A 23,949-nucleotide genomic window follows, 5' to 3' on the forward strand; every position below is an offset into this window, starting at 1 on the left:
ACCACAGATGCATGTAGCTTGAAGAATGAATGGCTAACCTCAGAGCATGTAAAAGCTATTTTCTTTCTACCCTAAACAGCTGCGAACAGTCTGCACATATGCAGTCAATTTATCCTGGATAACCCTGGACAGCAGAAGAGTAAAGGATGCAGAGCACAGGACATGCCACAGATATTCTGAAATGCATGAAAGAACATGATACAGACATACCCCATTGCTGGTTTACATTGCCCAAGGAATATTAACCCAGCCAGCTTCAGGCTGACTCCCACAATAATATTAAAGCAAGTATTCCAGACTGGTCCTAAAAATAATGTGAACACATTCACATGGTACAGTGCTTGAACTGGTAGCAAGTATCAAACATTCTGGCTCTGTAATTAACAAGCTACATGTAGCGAGCTTACTGTTCTCAACAGAGGACTGCTGCAACCAAAATTGTTACCCAAATCCTCAGCAAGGTATCACAGCTACGCATTGGCTTATTTTAAAATAATGTTGAAGAGGTTTGCAATGCCAATTTTATGTTTTTGCCTATATTTGCCCTAGTTTATCAAATTCTGCTGGCCTATATTGACAGGAAAAATACTTAAAAAAAGTCTCTCCCCCCTGCAATTACACATTCTTAACCAAAGCAGTTTTAAATGTCATTCAAAGGTAATTCCTGAGAGGCCCACACACTTGCTGAGCTCCCTTCACTAATTAACGGCTCATTAGTAGGAAAGAACCCCTAACTGTTCACCCCCCTGCTCCCCTCCCACACCACATACTGTCTTAATTACCTTTGTGAAGCAACTGATTTGTCTTTCAGTCATTCTATCCAAAATCCCAAGTGAATTGACACAACAGGGAGAAGAAGAAAAAAGTATTTTCATATACACATTTATGAAATTTCATAATTTTTATGATTGGCAAAGCCTTTAGGGGCTAAGTGTTGCCAGCAAAACTTAAGAAAGTGGATTTCAATAAACTGTAAGAGACAGAAGTGATAGACAGTGACTAAAGGAACAAAAAGCTCTTCTTGGGATTACAAAAGTGGATACATCATTGAAAAGCTTTCTCTTTGTGAAGCTTTTGAGAAAGTTAATTATATCACTTCATAATCACGACAGCTATGGGAAACAGCATAACACCATCACAGCTGTTGTCTTTTTTTTGAGACCGATGGGACAGGCACCTATTCCCTGGCTTTCAAAATACATCCTTGCAGAGTTCCTAATGAACAAGTTCTCTCCATGTTTATACCCAATTTGCCACATGAATCCACTTGGAGACGAAATGTAGGCTTCACTGACAGTTATCTTGCAACAGAGATTAGATTGCTTTTCCTCTCTCCACTTTTCTTCATAAATCCATAAAAATAAAACCCAAAAAAGCTGACATCCTTACAGACTGATTTTTGTATGCACCTTGAAACACATGCAACAAACAAGCAAGAATCACTGATGACCCACATGGAAGAAGACACACTGGCTGCAAAAAGTATTGCAAGGAACCAGGTCACTCACTGTACCCTATTTCTAGGGCTCCACCTTCTGCTCAGGTTCCCCTTCCATGAACACCATTTAGGCTACAAAGTTTCCGTGATTAAAGAAACTGATGCCATAGAAAAGTATCTTATTTTGAAACTGAATGCAGCAAAATCATATACCTGAAATCTCCTTGTGGGTTAGCATATCCTTAACACTGGTCCTAAAGTGAAGCAGTTGGGAGACTCCAACACATAAAACGTAACTTGCATCTTCCAGGAAACAAGACATCAGGATCTCCAGTGTTTCATTTCATTGCCACTGCAAATGAAACTTGCAGATCTAGGTCACCAATGATTGGGGCTTACGCTAATTCCCATCTATAATCTACTACTATACTTATTTTTTAATAAGTAAAATGTTACCTTTGCAGAACCCTGAAAAAAAGTGACAAAATCTGTACGCACTCAGGTATTAATAATAATACAGTCCATTCACTGAACATGGAAAGGGATCAAAACAACCTCTTCAAAGCACAAAAACAATCCACCACGTGGAAAGTAGGTATGCCAAGAGATCTACATGGTTTAACACAGAATTTCTGGATGACTTTTTTTGTTTGGTTGGTTTTGTGAAAAAAAAAATAAAAAAATACACAGAAGGTTGAGGTAAGAAAATAAACACTTGGTAGGAGTATAGAAACATTGCTTGAGCAGGCAGGATGAAAATAGAAAAGCCCAGGCTCAGCTGGAGTTGAAACTAGAGAGGGAGGGTTAAGAGTAACACAAAGTTTCTACAGATATGCTGGCAACCAAAGGGAGACTAAGGCCTGCTGCTCAACTAGCAGGGGACGTAGTGACAAAGGACATGGAAAAGGCTTAGATACTCAATGTTGTCTTCGTCTTAATTTTCTCCTGATGAGGTCTGAGCCTAGTAGCAGAGTACCACAGAAGAGAAGCATTACCCACATGAGTGAAAGACCAACTTAGAAAGCTCTTAGGCAAGCTGGACATACACAGAACCACAGAACAGATCAAATACATTTTCCTGGGTCCCCAGGAAGATTATGAAGACAAATTTTCTTTCCAGAAGCCACATCCATCCAGCATGGCTTTAAAATAAGTAGCTCAATCTGTTTTCTGTAGTGAGATGATTAGCTCTGTAAGTGAACGAAGAGTACTAGACACTGTTTGCCTTGACTTTAGCAAGTTTCTAATGCACCGTCTCAAACTGTCCTTAGACCTAAACTGGCAACACATGAACTGAATAAGCAAACTATAAAATAAGTGACACAGCAGCTGGACCGCTGGGCGCAAAGGGCTGTAACCAAAGAAACCATGTCCAACTGGTCTCTAATGGAGTTTCTCCAGATGAATACTGGGTGTAAGGTTTGTCTTTACTAATGACCAGAATGATGGAACAGAGTGCCCCCTCAGCAAACTTCCTGAGGATACTGAACTGGGTGAAGTGGCTTATACGCTAGAGGAGAGATCTGTTATTCAGGGACCCCAATTGAATGGAGAGATGGCCTGGCAGGAACCTCAAGTTCAACAAAGGCCAAGTCCGGCATCTTGGGTGCAGTAACCCCATACAGGCTGGGAGCCAACCAGACAGAAAACAGCTCTGCAGGAAAAGACAGGAGGAACAAGTTGAACAGGAGTCAGCACTGTCCCCCTTGCAGCAAAGACAACTACATACTGGGCTGCATTAGCAAAAGTGTAGTCAGCAGACCAAGCAAAGTGATTCTTCCCTTTCAATTGGCACTTGTGGGACCACATCCGAACGATTCTGTCCAGCTTTAGGATCGCCTGAAAAAGACGTTAACACATAGTAGGGAAGTCCAACAAACGGCTATGAAGATGAATGGTGGCTGAGACAACTGCATTTGTTTAGCCTTAAGGAGAGGAAGCTATTACTGCTGGGACCAGTGACCTAGTTGGAGGTTATAGAGAAGGCAGAGCCAGACTCTGCTCAAAGATGCACAGTGATAGGACAAGAGGCAATGGAGATGAGCTGCAGCTCCAAATAGATTTTTCAGATAAAACTTTCAACAAGGTTCTGATCAAGCACAAAACAGGTGCCCAGAGAAGTTGTAGAACCTCCATCCTTGGAGGTGTTCAACTGGAAAAAAACCTGAGCAACCTCATCTAAGTTAGTTTTTGCATTGAGCAGGGAGTAAGACCAGATGACCTTTATAGGTCCCTTTCCCATTTAAATGATGAAACTTCCAGTGGCAATCAAAACCCAAAACTCTACAACTTGACCCTATGAAGTAAATACATCTAGACTCTTGGTACTCCTCTTCATCAAAGCTTTCTTGCTGAAGCCAAACTAAAGTAGATCAAGAAACAAGGGGAGGGAAGAAACCCAAAACATTTACTACAATAAAACCCAGCAATAGGGGATTTACTGTGTTTACCAGAAACCTCATGATGCATACACTGTTACTTGGAAACCAGTTATTTGCTGAAGGTATGCATAGAGCACCTGCATTCAGATAACCAGGTATGATGTTCTGTCCTCGCTGCTTTCACTATTTCGATTGGTATATGGTTTCAGACACCGACCATTGCACTTCACATTTTTCTTATTGCCACTGCAGACAACAAGAAAACATGTTCTATCAGCTACACAAAGAGCGGATCTTGTGAATCACTACCAGATTTACCTGAAAGAGCTTCCAGGTTTGGTGTGTTCCTAGAAGAAGCTGCAAATAACAGGTGCTTATCTGGAGAGCCCAGTACTGGAACTTTGCAGATGTTTTAATGGCATGAATAGCTCTTAGAATGAAAGGGTATATTATAAAAGTAGTCAGTTTATCAGTAGCAGCATACATGAAAAAAGGAAAAAAATATGGAACACTCTTGCAATATATATTGTCACTTTTTGTAGGGCACTTTTGTAATCACCACAGTAATTTAATATGGACAGTGTCCTACAGCTAGTTTGGAGAAATACAACAACCTTGACTGGCAGTGAAAAAATATTCTGTGTTATTGTTGAGTATAACAATAGCTTTACAGAATAAACCTTAAGGTAAAACAGAATACCTGAAAGACAGTAAATTAAAAAAACTTGAAGTTAATAAAACTTCTAAAATCTCAATTATGATTTTTTTAAAAATTAAGATTATATGAGCAGTTGACATTACTAACAGTTTTCAAAAAGAAAATCACATATGTTCCTACCAATGGTTAGCATGCTTCTGATGAACGAAGACATATCAGGGAGGAAAGAAGTGCAAAGGCAGAACTCTCAGAAGAAAATCTGATCTCCTTTCCTAATTCTCTGAAATGCACCTGCTCTCTATTTCTCAGAGGAGCTCTCTCCAGTTTAGAGTTTTGGAAGAAAATATTCTTTAGGCTCCGACATCTATACGCTATATTGCTTCTGCTTCCTTTCCCAAATATTCCTGTGTTTCTCCTCTAAATCCCTAGGGAACTCACTCTCAAATGGAAGGGATAAGGTATTGCTAATGCATCCAAAACCACGCCATTACTGAAGCACCTTATTACTTCAATGTATCTCTGGACTCTCTTGAAGAGCTTTTGAAGCAGCTCCGGTACAAAATTTACAGTGTATTTGTACACTTGCTTTTTGCATGAGACAACTCCCTTCACGCAAAACAAAATATCTGGAAACTATACAAGTGAGGCTTACAAAAGAGCCTCTAGAGGTAAACAATGGATCCTCCCGGACAGCAGCATGTAATCCTTAAGTCTTTAAAAAAAAAATAGGTCTGATTAAAAAACAGGGGATAACTCCTGAGTACATAACCAGTGGAAACTCTGCTTTCCCAATAAAGCAATATGAAGACTAGTCTCTTGCTTAAGAAAGCTGTCTTGCCAAAAACCCCCGAAGTATATTATCGAGGAAAACAGTAAGGATATCAAAAGAACAACTAAGGAGTGTGTCACTACAGAGTTCTTCAGCTGCCAGCAACAGGATTTTCTGACATCCTTATGTCAATTACTCATTCATAGTTTTTTTCCAGCGTCGTCCGAGTCTTCTGTTTGAAGAATCAGTTCAGTTTCTTCTCTCTTCCCTCCTAAGCACTCCAAACAGGAAACTTAGCCAACACATGACATAGCAAGAAGAATGCAATTCTTCTTCATAGCAAGAGTTCAAGCTCCCTCTACTCCCCACCCTCCTACCCAGCTCAGAGAAAGGTCCTCAGTGAAATAACTCCTATTTCACTCTTTAGAGGTCATGACAGGTGATGGAGAACTCAGAACTCCTATGCTACTCTTTCATTGTATAAGGCTCAGTGGTCTAAAAATTTGCCTGTAACTACAATCTTTGACTAATGCTCAAATTCAAAATACTACATTTTGAGCAGGATTCCTGACTATAAAATTTGTTTGTTAATACACATGCAGAGAGGCAAATGCACCAAAATATACTCTATACATAATATGTACAGAGAGTTCAATTTCTTTTCGGGCAACTTACTAAATGCTTACTCCAGCATTTAACTTTTTTAAAAATTAATTTTAAAAATATTTAAATTTAAATTAAGTCAAAAGACAATTTTATTTCATTTTACTTTCACTATTTGGGTACTTGGTGTCATACTAACAAGATATGAAATACAGTGGTAGTAAAAGAAGAAACAGAAATACTACCCTGAAGTATTTTTTCCTATTAAAAGTTTAATAGGAAATTCAAAAGTTCATTCACTAGTACCTCTTAAAAGTTACTGCTTTTAACAGCTGCAATCACATTGCTATGTAAGCAGTATTTTGAAAGCCTCACTAAAAATATAGAACATTATAGCATAAGACCAACCATAACACTAAATATTATCTGCCAATGATAAACTGCATCAACTTACAAGAGCATACGTGACAGCGAGGCTACTGTATCACAAATGGAATATATACTAGGCTTTCCTAATAACCCCAAGTGAAGGCAAGCTACTAATTAGAAAACTAGGTAAGCTTTAAGACTCAGAAAACACTCCAGCATTTCACATTCTCAGAACACAAGAGGACAAACAAGCTCTTCCAAAGGTGTTACCAAATACATTAAGAAGTAGCTGTTCTCAGTTTGCCCGCAACACCTTTCCAGACAAGCTATAAAGAAAAGGTATAGTAGTGGTGCTTTGAATCTTAATAAGCCTCCACAGACTGAAGTGCAAGAACTGGAAAATCCTTTTACAGTTGGTTGCAGGGGGGTGAAGAACGAACAAAAAAACCCACAGAGAACTTCCCCCTTCATTTCCCTTACTATCAGTTGGTGGTTTCCTCTAGTCACATCTAGTGCTCAGGGACACTGCACATGACCCTCCCAGTGAAGTACTAAGCAATATGACAGATGTCTGTCAAACATGCAGAAGAAGCATGTGCAACTGAGTGTCTCATTTTAGAACTTCCTTTATAGGCAAGGTATACACATCTGCAAGTAGAGGCAAACCTACAGAACTATTGGTTAGAGCAAAGCCAAAGAACCACACCCTTCCTCACAGGAGAATGCGATGACCCACTGTCCCATAAGCATTTATTCCACTATCTTGGATTAATCTTAAAGATCTGTCCCACCAAGTATTATGCAATATACCAATGTGGCTGAAACATCTTAATCTACTAGTACAAGGGGCCACATCTCTTATTTCAGTCTTGCAATCAGCTGTACACAATCCTTTACAGCTCGTGCTGCGTGCTGCTTGTCCCTTCACTCAGCTCCCGTGTTGCAGATGCAGGGGTCATGCCAGCCAGTACTTCCCCTGTTGTCTGTCCAGCCCCTTTTCATCTCCCAGCAGCCCAGTACAATGCTAGCACATGAGGATGAAAAGCTGGAAGGCAAAAGGGTTTGTGCTGGGACTGGTAGGTATCCCTGTAGTAATGCTCTGCACTGCAATCTCCATCCTTGCAACCCAAACTTCAGTGAGACCAGGGAGAAGAACAGAGTAAGACCCAAAGCCCTCTAACATTTTAGTGATTTCCTACTGTCAAACTTCTTTACCCAAAAGAACTTTTTTTGATATTGACATTATATCTTTTCTTCCTTTTGCAGCATTTGAATTTTCCCCATCTAGAAGAGAAATATGCTCATCCAGAAGTCTGGAAATGTAAATATTTTCTTTTAACTTCATTGCTATTACTAAACAAGGCCAACTTAGTGAGCTGTTTTCACAGCTACGTATCACTTGATTCTGTTCTAGGAACCATTGAATTAACACTAGTAAACTCACTTATCCACAAAACAGGCCAACTGCCATGCCCAAAGAGGCTCTGCTAGATGGCACATCTGTTGGATGAGGAGCAGAAAGCTCTCCCAAACCTTACCAACCAAGATCAAGGCTACGTTGCTGGTCTTAAGTATTCATGCCTGTCAGTTACAAGAAAAAAAAACCTCACCAGAACTTTAAACCTAATCTGGTAGACCTTACTGGATTCTCTGAACCCCACAAGAAAACAAATTCCGTACTTTGTAAAAGAGTTTTTCGGCCATTTTAAAGAAAAAGGATTCCCACCCACTCCCAGTTTGCTCAGGACAACTCTTCCAGAGCTCTTAACAAATCTACTAAAAAGAATGACTCATTGGCCAAGAATGTAACTAGGCACCTTTCAACACAGGGCCACATCTGATATGATGCTGAAGAATCACACAAATAACATTTATGCATAATCATATTTTTTTACAAAAATCAACTCTGATCTGCATTTTTCTTGAGGTTTTAGGTATACAGTTCTTTTTAATCACATTTGAAATGTGTTTAAGTGACCCATAAACAAAGAAATAGCAACTGAAACACTGGGAAATTTCAGATCTTAGCCATTTCCTATTTTTTTAGTTGGCAAACATAGATCTAACTGATGCATATTAAGTCTGCATTGATCAACAGTACCGTGAAAACAGAAAAACACTTTCACAAAGTCACATCCACATTTTCAAACTTGTACTTGCCCGTTTAAGTGGCATTTTAAAAAAGTACATACTCCTTGGTTTTGTTCATTGGAGTCTGTACTTAAAACAATGGTGAAAACCAACCTAGCACAGATATGACTGGAAAATACCGGGTTCTTCACTTTAATCTCTCATATGGTGAGCTAACTTACTATAAATAGCAATCTACACATAAACATTACAAATGTGTTTTTTCAAACCTTACTGAATACATATACTTAGTAACCCTAAAACTACAGCAAATTTGTAATAATTTAACCAGAACATATCCAGGTAGAAGAGCACAATTCAAAGGGATAGTGAGTAATTGTTCATTAAATACCTGTCCTCCTATTTCCAATTCATTCATTAGCAGCTATATTACTATGTATTTCCCTTTGAATCCCCAAAACTCCATCTACCTTTACCTACAATTATTCCTTCATTTTCCAGCCAATTTTATTCTCCAAGATGTTTTATATTTAAAATTGATCAAACACATTACTGTCTGCACACCAAATCCTATTAACCTTACTCACACAAGTCTCCTTTAACTCTGCAAGTCACTTATGCTACGGATGGCCCAGAATCTGGCTGATACAACTCTGGAAAAGTCAGAATCACTACATCAGCCTGCTAAAGAAAAAAAATAAAAAAAGATGGAAGTACAACGCAGACAAGGTATCTCCACAAAACACACACACCAGTGATTGCATTTGTGTGTGCAAAGCCGGAAGGTAGCTCAGGTCATGCATGTAATACTAGCCTGAAAAAAAAAATAATGCAGCCTGATAACTAAAGATAAATGTGGCGACTGTGCAAGACAGCTCGGGAACTTTTCCCAGCTTCTGCCACAGAGCTCGAATGGGTTACTTCACCGCAGGCGTGCTCACGGGAAGGGAGTACAAGCAGCCCCGTCTCCACCCGGGCACGGGAATCCGCACCCCTCAGTTCCAGGGGGGCAGCACCTGAAACGCAGGCGACAGGCAGCGGGCTGCAGAGAGGCACCGTTATGGCATTTCCCTCCCGGCAGCCGGGGCTCCGGGTCCCACTCCTGCCCGAGGGGCTGCGCGGCCCCGCTCCCTCCCCGCGCTTTCCCTCTCCGGCTCCTGAAGCGGGGAGGCGCGACGCCGGCCTCCTCCGCCGGGGAACCGAGATGAGGTCCCGTCGCCCACCAGGCCTACGACCCGGGCCCGCGGCGGCTTCGCAGCCTCGGCCCTCAGAGCGCCGAGCCCAGGCCCGGCCCCGCCCCGCAGCCGGCCCGTTCCGGGTGCGCAGCCTATCAGCCTCGGCCACAACACCGGGCTCCGCCAACCGGGGCCGCTCCCGCAGCTGCCGCTCGCCTCCCTCCCCTCCCCCGCCGAGCAGGTGCCGGCGGAGCAGCCCCGGCCCTCGGCGAGGCGACGGGAGGCACCGCAGCGGGATGGTGGGCCGCCACCCGGCCCGAGGCACGTTCTCGGGCGCGCACAAGCGGGGTGTGCCGGGAGGACGCTGGCGTTCGGGAGAGGAGAGCCCCGAAGCTCGCCGGCCACCTCCACGCCGCACAGCCCAGGCCGATACTCCCCGTGGCGGGACCGCGGCGGGCCGGGCGGGGGAGCGGTGGGGAAGGGAAGGGCCGCGGGGAGCCGGTCGCTCACCAGGAGAAGGAGGAGGCAACCAGGGTCAGGCAGGAGCGGGAAGATGGCGGGTCTCATGGTAGATCGGGCGCCCGGGAGGGGGAGAAACGCGGTTCCCACTCTCCGCGCTAGCGGCGGCTCCTCACTTCCCCCGTCGCCAGGAAACACCCGGGCAAGTTCCACCGCGGGGCCCCGCGCTCCCCGCCTCCATCGCTCACTTCCGGGTTCCCGCGCTGCGCGGGGCACGCCGGGAAGCGTAGTTCCAGTCGCCTCGGCCGGCCAGGGGCCGCCGCCCGGGGAGGGGAGCGGGTGCTGGGGCGATCCCAGAACGCACCGCGTCTGCCCGCGCCTAAGCCCCGGCCCCGCCCGGCCGCTGAGGGTGGGGCTTGGTGGCGGCGCAATGAGGCGGCGGGTGGGGTCGAGGTGAGTTACGGGGCGCAGCTGCGGCGCTGGGGAGGGGTGGGAGGGCGGGAGGGAGGCGGCTCTCAGCGCTCCGGCGAGGTTGGGTTAACCCTCTCCGCCTTGGCGGGGGCGGTGGTCCGTGGCACCGCAGCGTGTTCCGCTGTTGGTCAGACGTGAGGCTCGTTGCCGGTCCGGCGGCCCGCGGCCCCTCGGTGTGGGCGGGGGCCCTGCCAGCCCTCAGCGGTGGCGGGAAGCGCGCGGCAGCTGCGTTGCCGAGGCGGGTGGCCGGTCGCCTCCGCTGGGCCCGGGCGGGTTGGGCTGCCCCGGCGGCGCCTGCGGAAAGTTGTCCACGTCTCGTTTGGCATCGCTGGGTCCCGCCTTGGTCCTTCTGCCGCCGGGACTGGGGAAACGGCGTTGGCTGCGGGGAAGATGAGGGGTGTTTGGGCGCTGTGCGCCTTGGGGTCTTCGTTTCCTCGGAGTTGGGGAAGCAGCTTTCTGTTTGCGAGGTGGGGGAACGCAGCCTGCGTGAGGGGGCAGAGCGGCTGGTGGGAGAGTTGGGAAATTTCAGCTAGACAATAGTGTTAAAGTGGAACGTCATCATTCAGTTTTACTCTTGACACTTCGATAGATTTGGGCTTTTTGTCTATTCCTCAGTTCTAAGTACTGAAATCAAGGAAGAACACCTACAATTCAGTGTTTCATCCTCTTCCAGTAAAACTTTGGACCTTACAGAATATATTATATATGCTTTGAGATCTTGCCGAACTGTCTCAAAAAGATGCTGGGAGACTGCTTTGTACGCTTTACATTTCCAGTACGTACACAAGTGTAAGGAGTGAAATGAGGCACAATGCCATTTAAAAGAAAATACATCAGCTTTTTGCAGGTCAAGTCCAATTTGGCTTCAGAGAAAGCCTGACAAGCTCAAACTTTGTGTGACCCTTCAAAATCATTTGGCCTGTCAGTATCATGACTGAGAAAACACCTATACGTGTGTATATATACAAATGTCTTTTTTTATAGTCTGAAATCCGAACTTCTATCATTTTGTCAGTGTCTACCTTAAGAACCTGTGCTCCTCAATCTATAGAATGAACATCTTTTGAATTAATTTACATTAGAAAAATACTTTGATTTTTTTTTCATAGTAGTTCGTTCTTGACTTGGAACCTTTATCAGTAATATTGAGTAGAGGGTTCTTGTTTAAAATTTAACAACCCTCTGTTTTGCTGAATAGAAAAATTATGTAATTCAGATTATCTGTGTAATGTGAAGTAGACCTATAGTATGAAATTTCACATTCCTTGAAGAGCTCTTGGTGTCCTATGACTTCCTTCATTTCACGTGACTCGACAAGGTTAATCTTTTTGTATATGTTAGCTTAAAGAAGAAAAAGTGTGTTATTTACTTGATTTGAGTAATACAAATCATATTACAGATAATGTCAGTTGTGTAACTTTTTATAAGCAGATCTTTTACTTCTTGATTTTTTTTATTGTTGTTTTTCATCCCTTATGAATAAATGACTCATTTTTGTTAATGAGGGTCTTTATCAAACAAGTCTTCCAGATACCAGTTCGTCTGTTTGTCATATACATAATAATATCTGAGGAAAGTTACATATTTTCCTTTTGTAGTTTGTCTTAATATTTCAGAGTTTCTCTGATGCAGAATTAGCTCTTTCAATGGAGTTATGATACTGCACTGAGAATTGCTGTAGAGGTAATCAGTTGCTGCTCTAACCTGTATGACTACTGACACTTTATGCGGATATGGGTCTTGTTTTCATCTGGAAATTGTGACTATTTTTCATTATTATTTCTCTTCTGTATTCAGTCAGTTTTATATAATAGTTGATGCAATTGGGTTGCTTTTGGTACTTATACTAAGTTCTTCAGTATTTGCTGAATTTTACACTGTGATCCCTGGATAGTTTATATTACAGCTTATTTGTTTGCAGAAGGGTGAAATGTAAAGAAAATTGAGGAAAAGACATCAGTGGTAACTTTGGGGAATACAACCAGTATCTCAAAATTTCAGCAAGTGTAAAGTTCCAATGATGCATGTAGGTCCACTTAACAACATAGAGAGCCCTGATGTATTCTCAGTATCCAGAGGAATCTTTTGAGGAAAAGTGCAGTCAAGTTGAAGACAAACTGTAGTCTTGTATGCCAAGTGCATGTTAAACTATGTAGCTTGTAGTCCAGCTATGCAGCCTTTTCCCTTCTCTTCCTTTCCTCTTGTTCAGATTGCAGTTGAGTATCATAGTTTCCTTCATATGGCTGTAGGAATAACTGAGGAGAAAAGAAAAGTAATGGTTAAGTAGGGTGAGGCACTGCAGCTACTTGTAACTGATACTCAATTTCACGTTGTCCCTTTTGGTTTCTTCTGAATTAGAAGTGACTCATCTGCTTTTATCCAGTATAATGTAGGGAAGAGAACAGAAAACATAAACCATACTGCTGGGTTGGGAGGAAAGGTTTAGCTTTGAATGAAACATCAATTACATGTCCTTAAAAGGTCAGAAAAGCAGTTTTGTTGGAGAAGCAGGGGATGCTTGGGAAGCAGAGAATGGAGTATTTTGAAAATATGAATATTCATTATTATCCTCCTTGAAAGAAAACAGCAATTGTAGCTATTACTGGGAATGTTTGAAGGGCCGTTACACTAAAATTAAAACAGTTGTGCTTTATATTTTAAAGGTAATTTGGGCTTGTTTGGGCTTATGTAAGCTCTGCCCATCCTGCATTGTTGAGTATGCATCTGCAATTTCTTTGACTTTCTTAAGCACCAAGTCAGATTGAACTTTTCGGTAATTTATTGTGTATTATGGCACTGTTAGCCTGTCGTACATGGCTCTAAAAGTGGAAATACAGGTAACCTCCTGTCACATTAGACTCTTTCTGAACTCCTTTCTGTTCTGTGCTCCTAGAAATCAACAAAGCCATGAATCCATTAATGATGGTTCTGATTCTAGGAAGCATCACCTACTTATGTGGTAAAACAAGTGTATATAAAAAAAGGTTGATGGCTTTTCTGAAGTGTAGAGAGGTTCACCAAATTCAGTAAAGATGGAAACATTCATGACTTCCAAGTGATACTGAACAACATCAGTGTCATGTTATTCTGAGGTTCACAGGAGAAGAGAGCAGTAGGATAGGATTACATTGTTCCATAGGTTTCAGATGACTGGAAATAGCTCCAAAACTATTGATGAGAAAAAATACTTTCATAAAGTTATGCAAAGAGCTCATCCTTACACTTCTACACCTGCGTTCTCAATGGAGTGCACCGCTGCTTGTGTAGAAGCAATAACTTGGCTCTAATAACTGCTCACTTCAGATAAGTACAAATGCCATACATGCTTGGTGTTGGCAAGTTGGTTGTTGGGTGACTAGGGTGATTTCTGAAATGGTTTTATAGGGGTCCCTGAAACAAAAGTTGGGTTTGGAGAAATTGCTTGCTTTATTAAAGTGTAGTAAGCCATTGCACATTTCTATTACACACATTCTCTAAGGAGCGATAAAACTAGGCAATACTGTTCAGAACTCCAGGTTCTGAAGTGACTGGTGGAAGTCAGAGGGAGATCTGTGTTACAGAAGCAAGGAAGCATTCTAGTAGTGAGGAATTCTAGTGTATGTACTTAGGGTAATTTGCGTCTCATGCCTTTCTAGTCACAGCATTATTCATTTTTGTAGGGGAGAGAAGTTTCATTTCTTAGGACATGGTGGATCCACTTTCATGGCTCATCAGAACTCAACTAGACAGACTTCAGGAAAGAGTTAGCCATTGTAAGAAGAAGCATAGCATGCACATGGCTGTCTGAGGACAAGATAGAGAAGCAGCAATTTAGATGCTAGTGTGCTGGAAGTTTTGTCTGCAGTTGCCATGTGGTATACTTTAGGCAATGTCTGGGTTATACCTGAGTGTTTTTCATGCGGAGTGGATGGAATATATTGATGTGTTGATGAGCAGGTTTGCACAACCACATGGTTCCATGTTTGTGATTATTCCAGGGATGTGATATGAACTGATATCATGATTGTGCAGGTGTTCTTTGAGTAACTGATTAGATTTGCCATGAAGCTTCCTGTATTAATTTTCTTATCAGCTCTCCAAGTGAGTTTGAAGCTTGTGAAGAAGGGTCTAAAATTATACTAGGGTATTAAGTTGGGGTATTTTTGTTGGGTTTTTGTTTGCAGATAAAGGCCTTTATTATTTCATGCTTAATATCTGCTGTAGAAATTTTCACTTCGTTTTACATAAAAGTGAATGTTTTTCTGGTGTTTTAATAACATTTCCGTGCAATGTTGATAGGTGTACATCTGCAGTTAATGACAGCAGATGCTGTATAGCAATAGATGAAATTTATAGAACAGATAGACCAGAGATGGTTGAAAATAACAACTGAAGCATAACAGCTTCCTCTTGCTGTTTTTCAAGTGTACTATGATGTAAATATGGAACATGAAAAAAGAAGTATATTTAAATTAACATGGAACAAAAGATAAGGTGAAAAATTCTCAGAATTCAGTAGACAGCCTCAGTGATACCTCCTCTTCTTTTCTGGTGTGTACAATTATTGTTTGTTTACCTCAGTCTGTTTTCCATTCCAGATGTGAAGTGTGGTAAGAATTGAAAGTAGAAGTTCAAGTGTTTGATACTTTTGGAGAAAATCAACAAGTTTCCAAGTGTGCAGGCTCGTCTTAATTTCTAAAGTAGTGTGTGAACCTGAGCTGCAAATTATAAAGATCTTGAGGCCCTGGTAGTTCAGTGAAGGTAGCAGTTCAGTTTCAGAAGAGGCTAGGAAGACAACTGTAGTGGTAGACGTGATTTAGGAAAGAAATAGAGAAGAGAATGCCATGATACCGCTGCATAAATGCATGTTTTGCTCACATCTTGAATAGCTAGTGAGTTTTCTTCACATCTCAAAAGGCTTAGAACAGAACTGTGAAAAGGCCCAAAAAAGGGCAGTTAAAATAGTCATGCATACAGAAAGGCTGCTGCCTGCATAACAGCTAAGCAAGCTCTAACTTTTTCAGCTAGAGGAAGATATGATCAGGGAGGATATGTTAAAAATCTGTAGAATACTTACCGATGGATAAGAATTGTTTATTTACTGTCCCTTCCAGTACAAGGATTAAGAGCCCTCAGATGGCAAAAGTCAGGACAAAGCAGATGAAGGCAAGTGGTTTGTCCATACAGTGTTTGGTTGTGGTGCGTGGATGTTGTGGATGCTAGAAGTTTGCATAATCTGAAGAGGAGACTGGACATGTTTATAACAGAGAAATTAATTGAAAAAAATTATCAGAATTTGCAGACTACTAAATACACAGAAACCAAATCCACTTTAGGAAGTGATTGAACTAGAAATAATTGCAGGTTGGGAGAGTGTTTGGAAGAGGGGAATAAAATCATATTCATATATATAATAATTATTATAATATATATAAATATATATATATCTTTGTTCTTTGGCATCTACCGTTGGCCAGTTTGAGACAGGATTTAGAGCCAGACTTCTGGTCTCATTCATTGTGGCTTTTCTTGCACACACATTTTCCCACTCCTGTTCAGGTTTGAAGAACATCAGTGATCTAGAAAGCCAATCTGATTATTTCAGTTATGCCGGTTGGGTAAATAAAAGGTACTACTTCAAATTAAAAACCTTGTCCTGCATATGTCCAGAAACCATTACGAAAAAATACTGCCAGATAAAGTACTGGAGGAGTATATCAAGTAACAAACTTCATTGGTTGCTGAGTTGAAGCATGCATGGCAACACTCTGGAGAACAGTCTGTGGGATTTGTAGATAAACACTATCCTATTTGCAGACTTTTGAAAAGCTTATTGGCTGAAATTTATGTTGAAGACAACAAAACTGTAATAAATGCACGTATGTATCTCCTTAATGTAGGCTTTTTCTGTTGAAGACAACAAAACTGTAATAAATGCACGTATGTATCTCCTTAATGTAGGCTTTTTCTCGTTGACTTTTGGCTAGACGTAGCTTTAATCCATGAAATAAGAAATGTGTTTGTTCTTTTCTATTTTTAACTAAACAGTTTATTCTCTTTAGCATTGTTTGAGTCATTTTAATGGCTCATGAAATTAATTCTATTTTATTGGGTTTTTTCTAGATCTGAATTCCTACAAATAATGTTGGTGGTGCAGATCTGACCTGTGGTAATACCTTGAAAGAGTATGAATATTTCAGCAAACTGCCTCTTCAGTGGTTCCTCATTAGCATCTGAAGTGCATGCTGCTGCTGTTAATGGAGATAAGAGTACCCTCCAAAAGCTAATAGCAGGTAAATGTTTTCATTGTAGATGCATTTGGATTACTTCAGAACTGAAGCTTTTTGGTTTTGACTTACTGCTCTAATCTTTAAGATATGTCTTTATTTCTTGGTTATATGTATTTCTAGAATAAACGTAGTCCTGAAAAGATGACTGATTTCTCATACTTTTTATTTCCTGTTGCCTTTGGTACTTCTGTGTGAAGTAAAATAGAAAGTTGGTATATGATATAACCAGAAGAGTTATTCAGGACTCTTTTTTCAGGGGATTTAAAGTTCTGGAAAAGTGCTTTGGGCTGAAATATTTTGGCATTTTTGGAGTTGCTTTTGTGAGACTTTTGATAAACTTATTTTTACAGATCATTTGGTATAGTTAATTAAGTTTTCTTGCAGTGTAGTATTTGGGGATGAAGTCAGCCAACCTTTTCATTACTTTGATTCTGATACACTAACAGTGTTTCTCAAGACAAATTGAAGGCAAGGAAAGAGTCTGGTCCTATTGAGCTGAAGTTGAAAAAAATTCCCATCCATTAAAAAGCCCAGGATTTTGCCTTCCCTCTATTCAAGAACTGTATGACATTCCAGGTTAGTAGTTTTCAACAGCAGTATATATTCTGTGTTCCAAAACCAATCTTGCATACATTTAGAAGGCTGTGATACGATAGGCGGGGACTTTGATTTTCAGAATTTCTGGTTAAATACAATTCCAGGTGATATTCTAGAAGTTCTATTTGTTCAGCCTTTTTTGAAAATCCTATTCCTGGAGCTTGGTGAGGGTGAAGGATTGTGAAACAGCAAGAAATAGTCTGTATTTGTGCTGTTAACTGTCAGTTTTAATGGGTGTAAAGGATTTAATGGTAATCACATTAAACCAACTGTCAAATTTCTTTATGTATCTTCTGCTTACCTGCATTGCAGACAAGATAGTAAGCTATGTGTTTTTATTGTCTAAGCTGTACAGAAAGCAGTAAATGGTTCCTCTTTACAAGGTATTAGAAAGCTGTAAATGGTTCCTCTTTACAAGGTATATCTGATTTTCTCAAAAGACAACTAGAAGTGATTTGACTCAAACAGGAGAAGAAATTTGAGGGAACTAACTTTATAGACATTCCACTGGTTAAAATGACTATTTTCTTGTTGGGTCTTCAACTTCATTTTCTCATATGATGGTTCAAACATACACTGTTTGCCTTTAATGCTATCTGTTCAGTCTTTTGTAGAACATTTTATAAACAACAGATGAGCAGTTGATATGGAGATGCTTTAGAAATCTGTGGGATGCAACTATGAAGTAGCTTTAAATACCTGAGATTTTAAAAAAATCTTCAGCCTGCACATGGAGGAGTGAAGAAGTCCAAGCTTTCAAATCCTCTGGCTAGCAATCAGAAGCAACAACAGTTGCTAACAGCTACCTTCAGCGGGGTTTTGTTAATCTTACAGCCAAAAGATGTATTTTTAAAACACAAAAGAACAAGTACTTCTGTGTTGCTGGTACCACAAAACAGCCATTAGAACCAGATAAGAAAATCACTTTTAATGGTGATTACACAGCAACAAAATAAAAATGCTATGTGTTATTTTTACATGGGAGAGAAAACTGCATAATCCTTGCAGCTTTTGCTATAATAGCAAAATTTGGCTTTTCTGCTTTGTCATGTTTTGACAGGATATGACACAGACTTTACTTTAGCTAGGACAGGACCAAAGAAAAAGTATTGCCTAGCAGAAGAATGCATCAGAGTAATATTTTTAGCTGTTTACCAGGCACTGTTGAAAGTATAACTTGGTGCCAAAGTAAATTGAGCAATTGGTGTTACTCACTGAACTCCATGACTGCACTTAGCAGCAGCATCTATTTCAGGACAGCGTAATGTGTGTGTATGCTGTATCGCTTAACAGCATTCTCCTAAGACAGCCGAGCTTGTGCATCTTGATTATGTAGCTAGCAGTATATGCAGTAACATAAATTCTGACTATCTCCTTTCAGGGAGGGCTTTTTAGCCCTAAATTTATTACTTTTCTCTTTGAATTTTTCCTATTCAGTTGTTAACATAGGAGGGGCATAGAGGCTGGGTAAACAGTCTTTTAGAGCAGCCCCTCTAACCTGTTTGGTAATTATTCCTTTTCCCATCTGTAGCTTGATGGAGTGTGTGTGACTGTATACGAGCATATATGTTTTATTTGCATATAATTCATGAGTATGAATGCATATGTAATCTGCTGCCCAATAGCCTGTGATTTTAAAGGAACAGGTGTTTGAGATTATGTGTTCTGGGTACTATGTTCCTCTTGACGTTCCTGTGACAGTAAGAGGCATAAATACACAAAATCAAAGGTAAGCAGAAAAATTATATTGAGAAAGAGGGCTTTGGAACAGTGTCCCTTTGTTAATCACTGCTGATGCTTGATTACAGGATTTTCTAAACAGCCTGTGGGTTAAATATCATAAAGTACAGCACATGCCAAGTGTTTATTGTATAACCAGTGCTCTAAACAAAGTGTGCTAATTGTTTGCATTGCATGAGTTGCCTAGTACTGTGTCACATTGTTTTAGAATTGTATGATCTCAGGCTTTGGGGAATACTCAGTTACTTTCTTTTCTATGTTTTATACAACAGTGAACGTGTCTTTAATTAACAGTTCTTAAGTGTTAAACCCCATCTGTATCATTTTAATCCCAGGCAAAAAGGGAGCAAAAGTTAATTCTGTGTTTGGAGGATCATTTTGCATTATAATGCTTTTATGTAGACTTTTGAGAAGATGGGTCTAACTGTTTTAATTGCTTATAAGAACACATAATGTGTATGGTAGTTGTTACACTAAAGTGCCTGTTCAGTCCAACTCCTCATTCTAAGACACTTATGTATTGTTTGCATACAAATGCTTCTAAATCTCTGATATGATGTTTCATTGTAAATGTTAACTATAAATTCCAGGTGGCAAATACACAGTTACATGTTTTTGTTCCCTTCTCCTCTCTGCTTCTCTCTTCCATTTTCTGTCATATGAGACGTTGAATAAAACTCAAATCAGATATTACAAAAGACAAGATTTTTACAAGTAACAAGAGGTGGTATGTCTAATAATTAAGCAGAATTCACATCCTCCTGCTGCCCTATCTCCTCTTCTGGTTTGAAAAATGCATGGAAATGTTAGAAGTCTGATGTGACTGCTTGCGTAGACTGTGAGGAATTGATGAGGTATGAATATGACTTAAATTTTGGAATTGGACCACTTGATTCTGTGATGTTCATGACCTCCACTGGCAACAAGCTTATGGAATGCATAATCTGGTGGGGTGAGGATGTTGATCCTGAAAGGGTATCAAACAGACTTTCTTTCTTTGGCTGGTGTGTGGAAGATAATTTAATTATGCCATGGCGTATTTTAGATACGCTAATATATGAATGTTTTGAAGGCTACCTGTGCTTGCTTGATTGCACAAAATAACTTGCTGCAACTGTGAAGTCCTCAAGGTATTGTGGTTAGTGAATTTCATGAGCTTAGGCTGCCTTAACATCAGATGGTGATGTAGTAGCTCGGAGTCCTTGTCCTGTCCCTTAGCTTGAGTGCAGAGATACCCTTTTAGGGAAACGTCCACAAGACTTTTACCATTCTAAGGGCCTCACAGAGTCTTGTAAGCAAACCAGATAATAACAACAAGTAACTTAGTGCTAGCTGGAGATAGTTTCTTACCTTAAAAACCAGTGGAATAGCTTCAGGCAAATTACCAGCATCAAGTTTTGAAGGTCTTGCTCGTTTTTCACTCAGACTGTGAGTAGTCATGGAAACTCTTTGTCATCAGCAACATTGCTCTTTGGGAGCTATAAATGAAAATAGATGTCTATTGCTCTACTTAATTGGGTTATGCTTGAGCTTTAGGCCACCTTTGCTCATCTTGACCTTACTCATTTCTTTCTTTTAGTCTACGTTCTGTGTATCGTCTAACATTATATGAGAAAATGGAAACATGGAATTTGAGAGGGACTAGTTTTGCACACTGCTGATGTAAGAGCAAGTGTTACATGAGCACAAGCCACATGCATGTGTCTTAGTGGGAGAAATGCATGTTTATATATTTCTTTTTTTAAATACATGTGATTGTGGAAATCCCATCAGCTTTAACAAATTTACTGAGGCTATGTTAAACACGGAACAGTTAAATATGGTTTGGTGATGTCTAAATTACTAGGCTGAACTAATACTGGAAGAGCACGTGACTGCTTAGCTAATTGGAGAAACTGGCTTGTTGACTGGGAGCAGTGACATGTTAAATTATGCTTTGGACTTCAAGATCTGTATGTTGCTAAACAGGGCTGAATGCTTGTTCATAACTGGCTTTGGTGGTTTTGTACTATGCTCTGTTGAATGAAAAAAGCATTTATTGTTAGCTGAAATACTGAGATGTAAGACATTGATGGCTTCACAATATGTACTTGTAACTTTAAAATACTTTTTTCTAATATTAGAGGAAAAAGTTATCCTGAAATTGCACCCAGTTCACAATGAAATTTGTAATATTGTGAAATGAAAGTGTAGTAAATGTTTTTACAAGTTAGGGAAAATAAAAAAAAAAATGATTCTCCTCTTAAACTGATAAGTTACATTTTGGATTATTTCTTAATGGCCATGAATTAATTGAACAAGTGACAGAATTTTTTTTCTTCTATATTTTGCTTGCTAATGGATTTAGTAAATTTTACAACTTGTCATTTTGAGCAGAAATAAAGAATTATGGTCTTCAATAATGAAAATAAGATGACAAATGAGTATTGAAAGATAGTAAATGAACTTTTTCTCAAAAAGTTTTGATAAAGAGTAGAATTTTAAACAGTATCAAATATGTAGTGTTAGTAAAAAATATATAAATATATAATAGGACATAAATAATAATCCAAATACTTTTCAACTTAACCAGCTTTTAACTCCCCCTTAGAAACATTGCAAATTATTTTTTTAAGTCTTAAAAATTACTTCTAAAAATGCTACCATAAAATGAAGCTTTTTTGATATCTCTTGTTTTGATGTGAAGAATAATGAATAAGAATTATCAGATACTTTACTGTCTCCCATTCTAAGCAAAGTTCAGACCAGATTTTTACATAGTGTTTATGCAAAGCTGCACAGGAAAAAAAATTGCCTGTGTATATTTACAAATGTAATTTTCTGTTATTTTATTTATTATTTGATTTTTCTTCTGTATAAAAATGTACTCTGGTCATTTATTTATTGAAAAAATCCAATATTCAGCTGTTATACTCATTATGGGAAGATTGCTAAAGGGAAAAATGAGGAAGAGCTGACAGGGCTACATGTAGTTCTCAGTGTTTTATCTACAAAAGGTGGAAATGTAGCTATTCTGTATCTTCTGTATTCAAACTGGTTGAAGTTGCATAGAAATTAAAACCAAACATACACTTTTTTCCACATACATGGAAGTCTAAAATTAAATAGAAAAACTAGAATTTCATGTTTTAAATGAGGCTATTGATGATATGATGAGAACATAAAATTTGCAAAGGGAAGGCATCAATGTGGACGATGTTTTTTCTGTATACTTTGTATTCTGATACATTCATGGAAGCCATATGGGTGCAGGAGTGGTGATACACATCTAAAAACCAAAACAGAAAGCAAGCCTTGGGTTCGAATAAGTAACAAATGACATATAAATCAAGCTTAAACACAAACAAAAACCCCAACCAAAACCCCAAACCAAACCACTTAATGATTGCATTTACAGGTCTAAATAAAAAACTGTAGTACTAACATTTTATTACTGTTTATCTGACCAGATGGTGATATGTGTGATATGCTAAGGGAGATCAGAGAGTCTGAACTGACAGGAGACACAATAGTAATGAAGATTACTTTCATATGCTTTGGGTAAATGGCTATTGAGGATATGATCCTAAAGCTAAATTTTTAGAAATCATGAATGGGCTGGCAACAGAAAATCTGGTGAACCCAGAAAAGAACCAACCCTCGAGTTGCTTTTGACTGCTGTGTAGGACCTGAATCAGTGCTACTAAGCGAGATTTTTGTAACTCTTGGCCAGAGTATACAGATAAGCAAGAGCAGCCAGCTATAGTTGTGTACTCTAAAAATGGTGAGGGACATCAAAATGAAAACTCTTACTACTAAGAATCTAAAGATGAGTCTAAAGGGTAAGCTCCTAACTTGCAGTGTAAAGTGAATGCCAAAGCACTTAATGGAAGAAAGCATTGAGGAAGGTCAAAGAGAAACAATCATGGCTAAACAGCAGTGTGAGGGTGTGTCTTACAAACCAAGAAGGTGTTCAAAAAACAACCAGTGTCTGAGGAAGGTAGATGCGAGTCAGTAAAATAATTTTGGTTTTTAATTTTTTTATATATATATATTTGGGAATAATTTGCTAGAGGCATAAAAATTAGTTTTAAAACTAATGGATTATCAGGGTGAAGGGGCAGTCAGGGAAGAGACAAGGCCATGGGCAAAGAACGAAAAGAAATTTTTCTATATTTGCATTCACAGAACGGTTTGGAAAGGTTCCTAAGCAGTTCTTGACAGAGCAGAAAGAGTTTTCTCAACGCAAATCACAATTTCTAAGCAAGAGAAAATGTTACAGAATTAATCATAAGAACAATGTGGTATTTACTCAACAGTTTAAAAGGAACTTAGAAATGGAGTGAGCAAGCAAATGATTGTCTAACAGGTAATATCCTGCTTAACAGCGGTTTTTGTGAGAGTCTTGGTTGGTAGGGAATGAGTTTTAATTCTTGACATGCCCCTTGATTCACACTTCATCTGCTTGCCTCTTCAGTGGGTGAAGCAACAGAAATTATAATTAAGAATACAGTTGCTGGATATGTAGATAAGTGTAATATGCTGGGGTAGAGTGAAGATGGTGTTTGTAAAGGAAAAGCATGCTTCTGCTGGAGTTCTTTTGAAGCATCAAGTCATGCAAACAAGGGAATATTTAAAAAGAAAACTAAACTTGCCTGTTAAAATTCAGTGTTCCTTGAGTAGTTGTAGACAAAGTTGCTATGTGAGAGATGCGTTTAGAGTTGGGATGTGTAGGCTAGTTGATACCCATGAATTTATCGGTGCTACTTTCTATGTGGTGACATAATAGAAATACAAAACTCTGTAGTGAAAGGTGTACACTAGTATGTTCGGAGGGTTCTTTTTGACTGTGAATAAGAATACAATGTTTTGATCTTTTTTTTTATAAGACTTCAGACTTCTCATTTAGCTGAATTACTGCCTTATTAACCTTACCAGTTCAAGACAGCT

The 23,949-nt window shown here is 39.8% G+C and overlaps 2 protein-coding genes across 8 annotated transcripts in view; one reads left to right on the forward strand and one right to left on the reverse strand.

The window, feature by feature from the left end:
• Positions 1-10,126, reverse strand: part of ERP44 (endoplasmic reticulum protein 44) — a 55,195-nt gene extending 45,069 nt beyond the window's left edge. Inside the window, exon 1 of the mRNA XM_080378620.1 lies at positions 9,995-10,126. Coding sequence (XP_080234746.1) covers positions 9,995-10,051 — 57 coding nt within the window. The 5' untranslated portion in view covers positions 10,052-10,126. The remainder of the gene's footprint in view (positions 1-9,994) is intronic.
• The window catches only part of INVS (inversin), a 99,075-nt gene continuing 84,852 nt past the window's right edge, over positions 9,727-23,949 (forward strand). For 3 of the 7 annotated variants that reach the window (XM_080378568.1, XM_080378569.1, XM_080378561.1), the window contains exons 1-2: positions 10,257-10,396; positions 16,517-16,686. In XM_080378568.1, coding sequence (XP_080234694.1) covers positions 16,581-16,686 — 106 coding nt within the window. In that variant the 5' untranslated portion in view covers positions 10,257-10,396; positions 16,517-16,580. Of the gene's footprint in view, positions 9,806-10,256; positions 10,397-10,425; positions 10,882-10,918; positions 15,560-16,516; positions 16,687-17,129; positions 17,260-23,949 lie in introns of those variants that run through there. The other 4 variants (XM_080378567.1, XM_080378566.1, XM_080378565.1 and 1 more) reach the window with 4 other exon arrangements.

Source organism: Falco punctatus (assembly GCF_963210335.1).
Source record: "Falco punctatus genome assembly, chromosome: 3".
Taxonomy (NCBI): Eukaryota; Metazoa; Chordata; class Aves; order Falconiformes; family Falconidae; genus Falco; species Falco punctatus.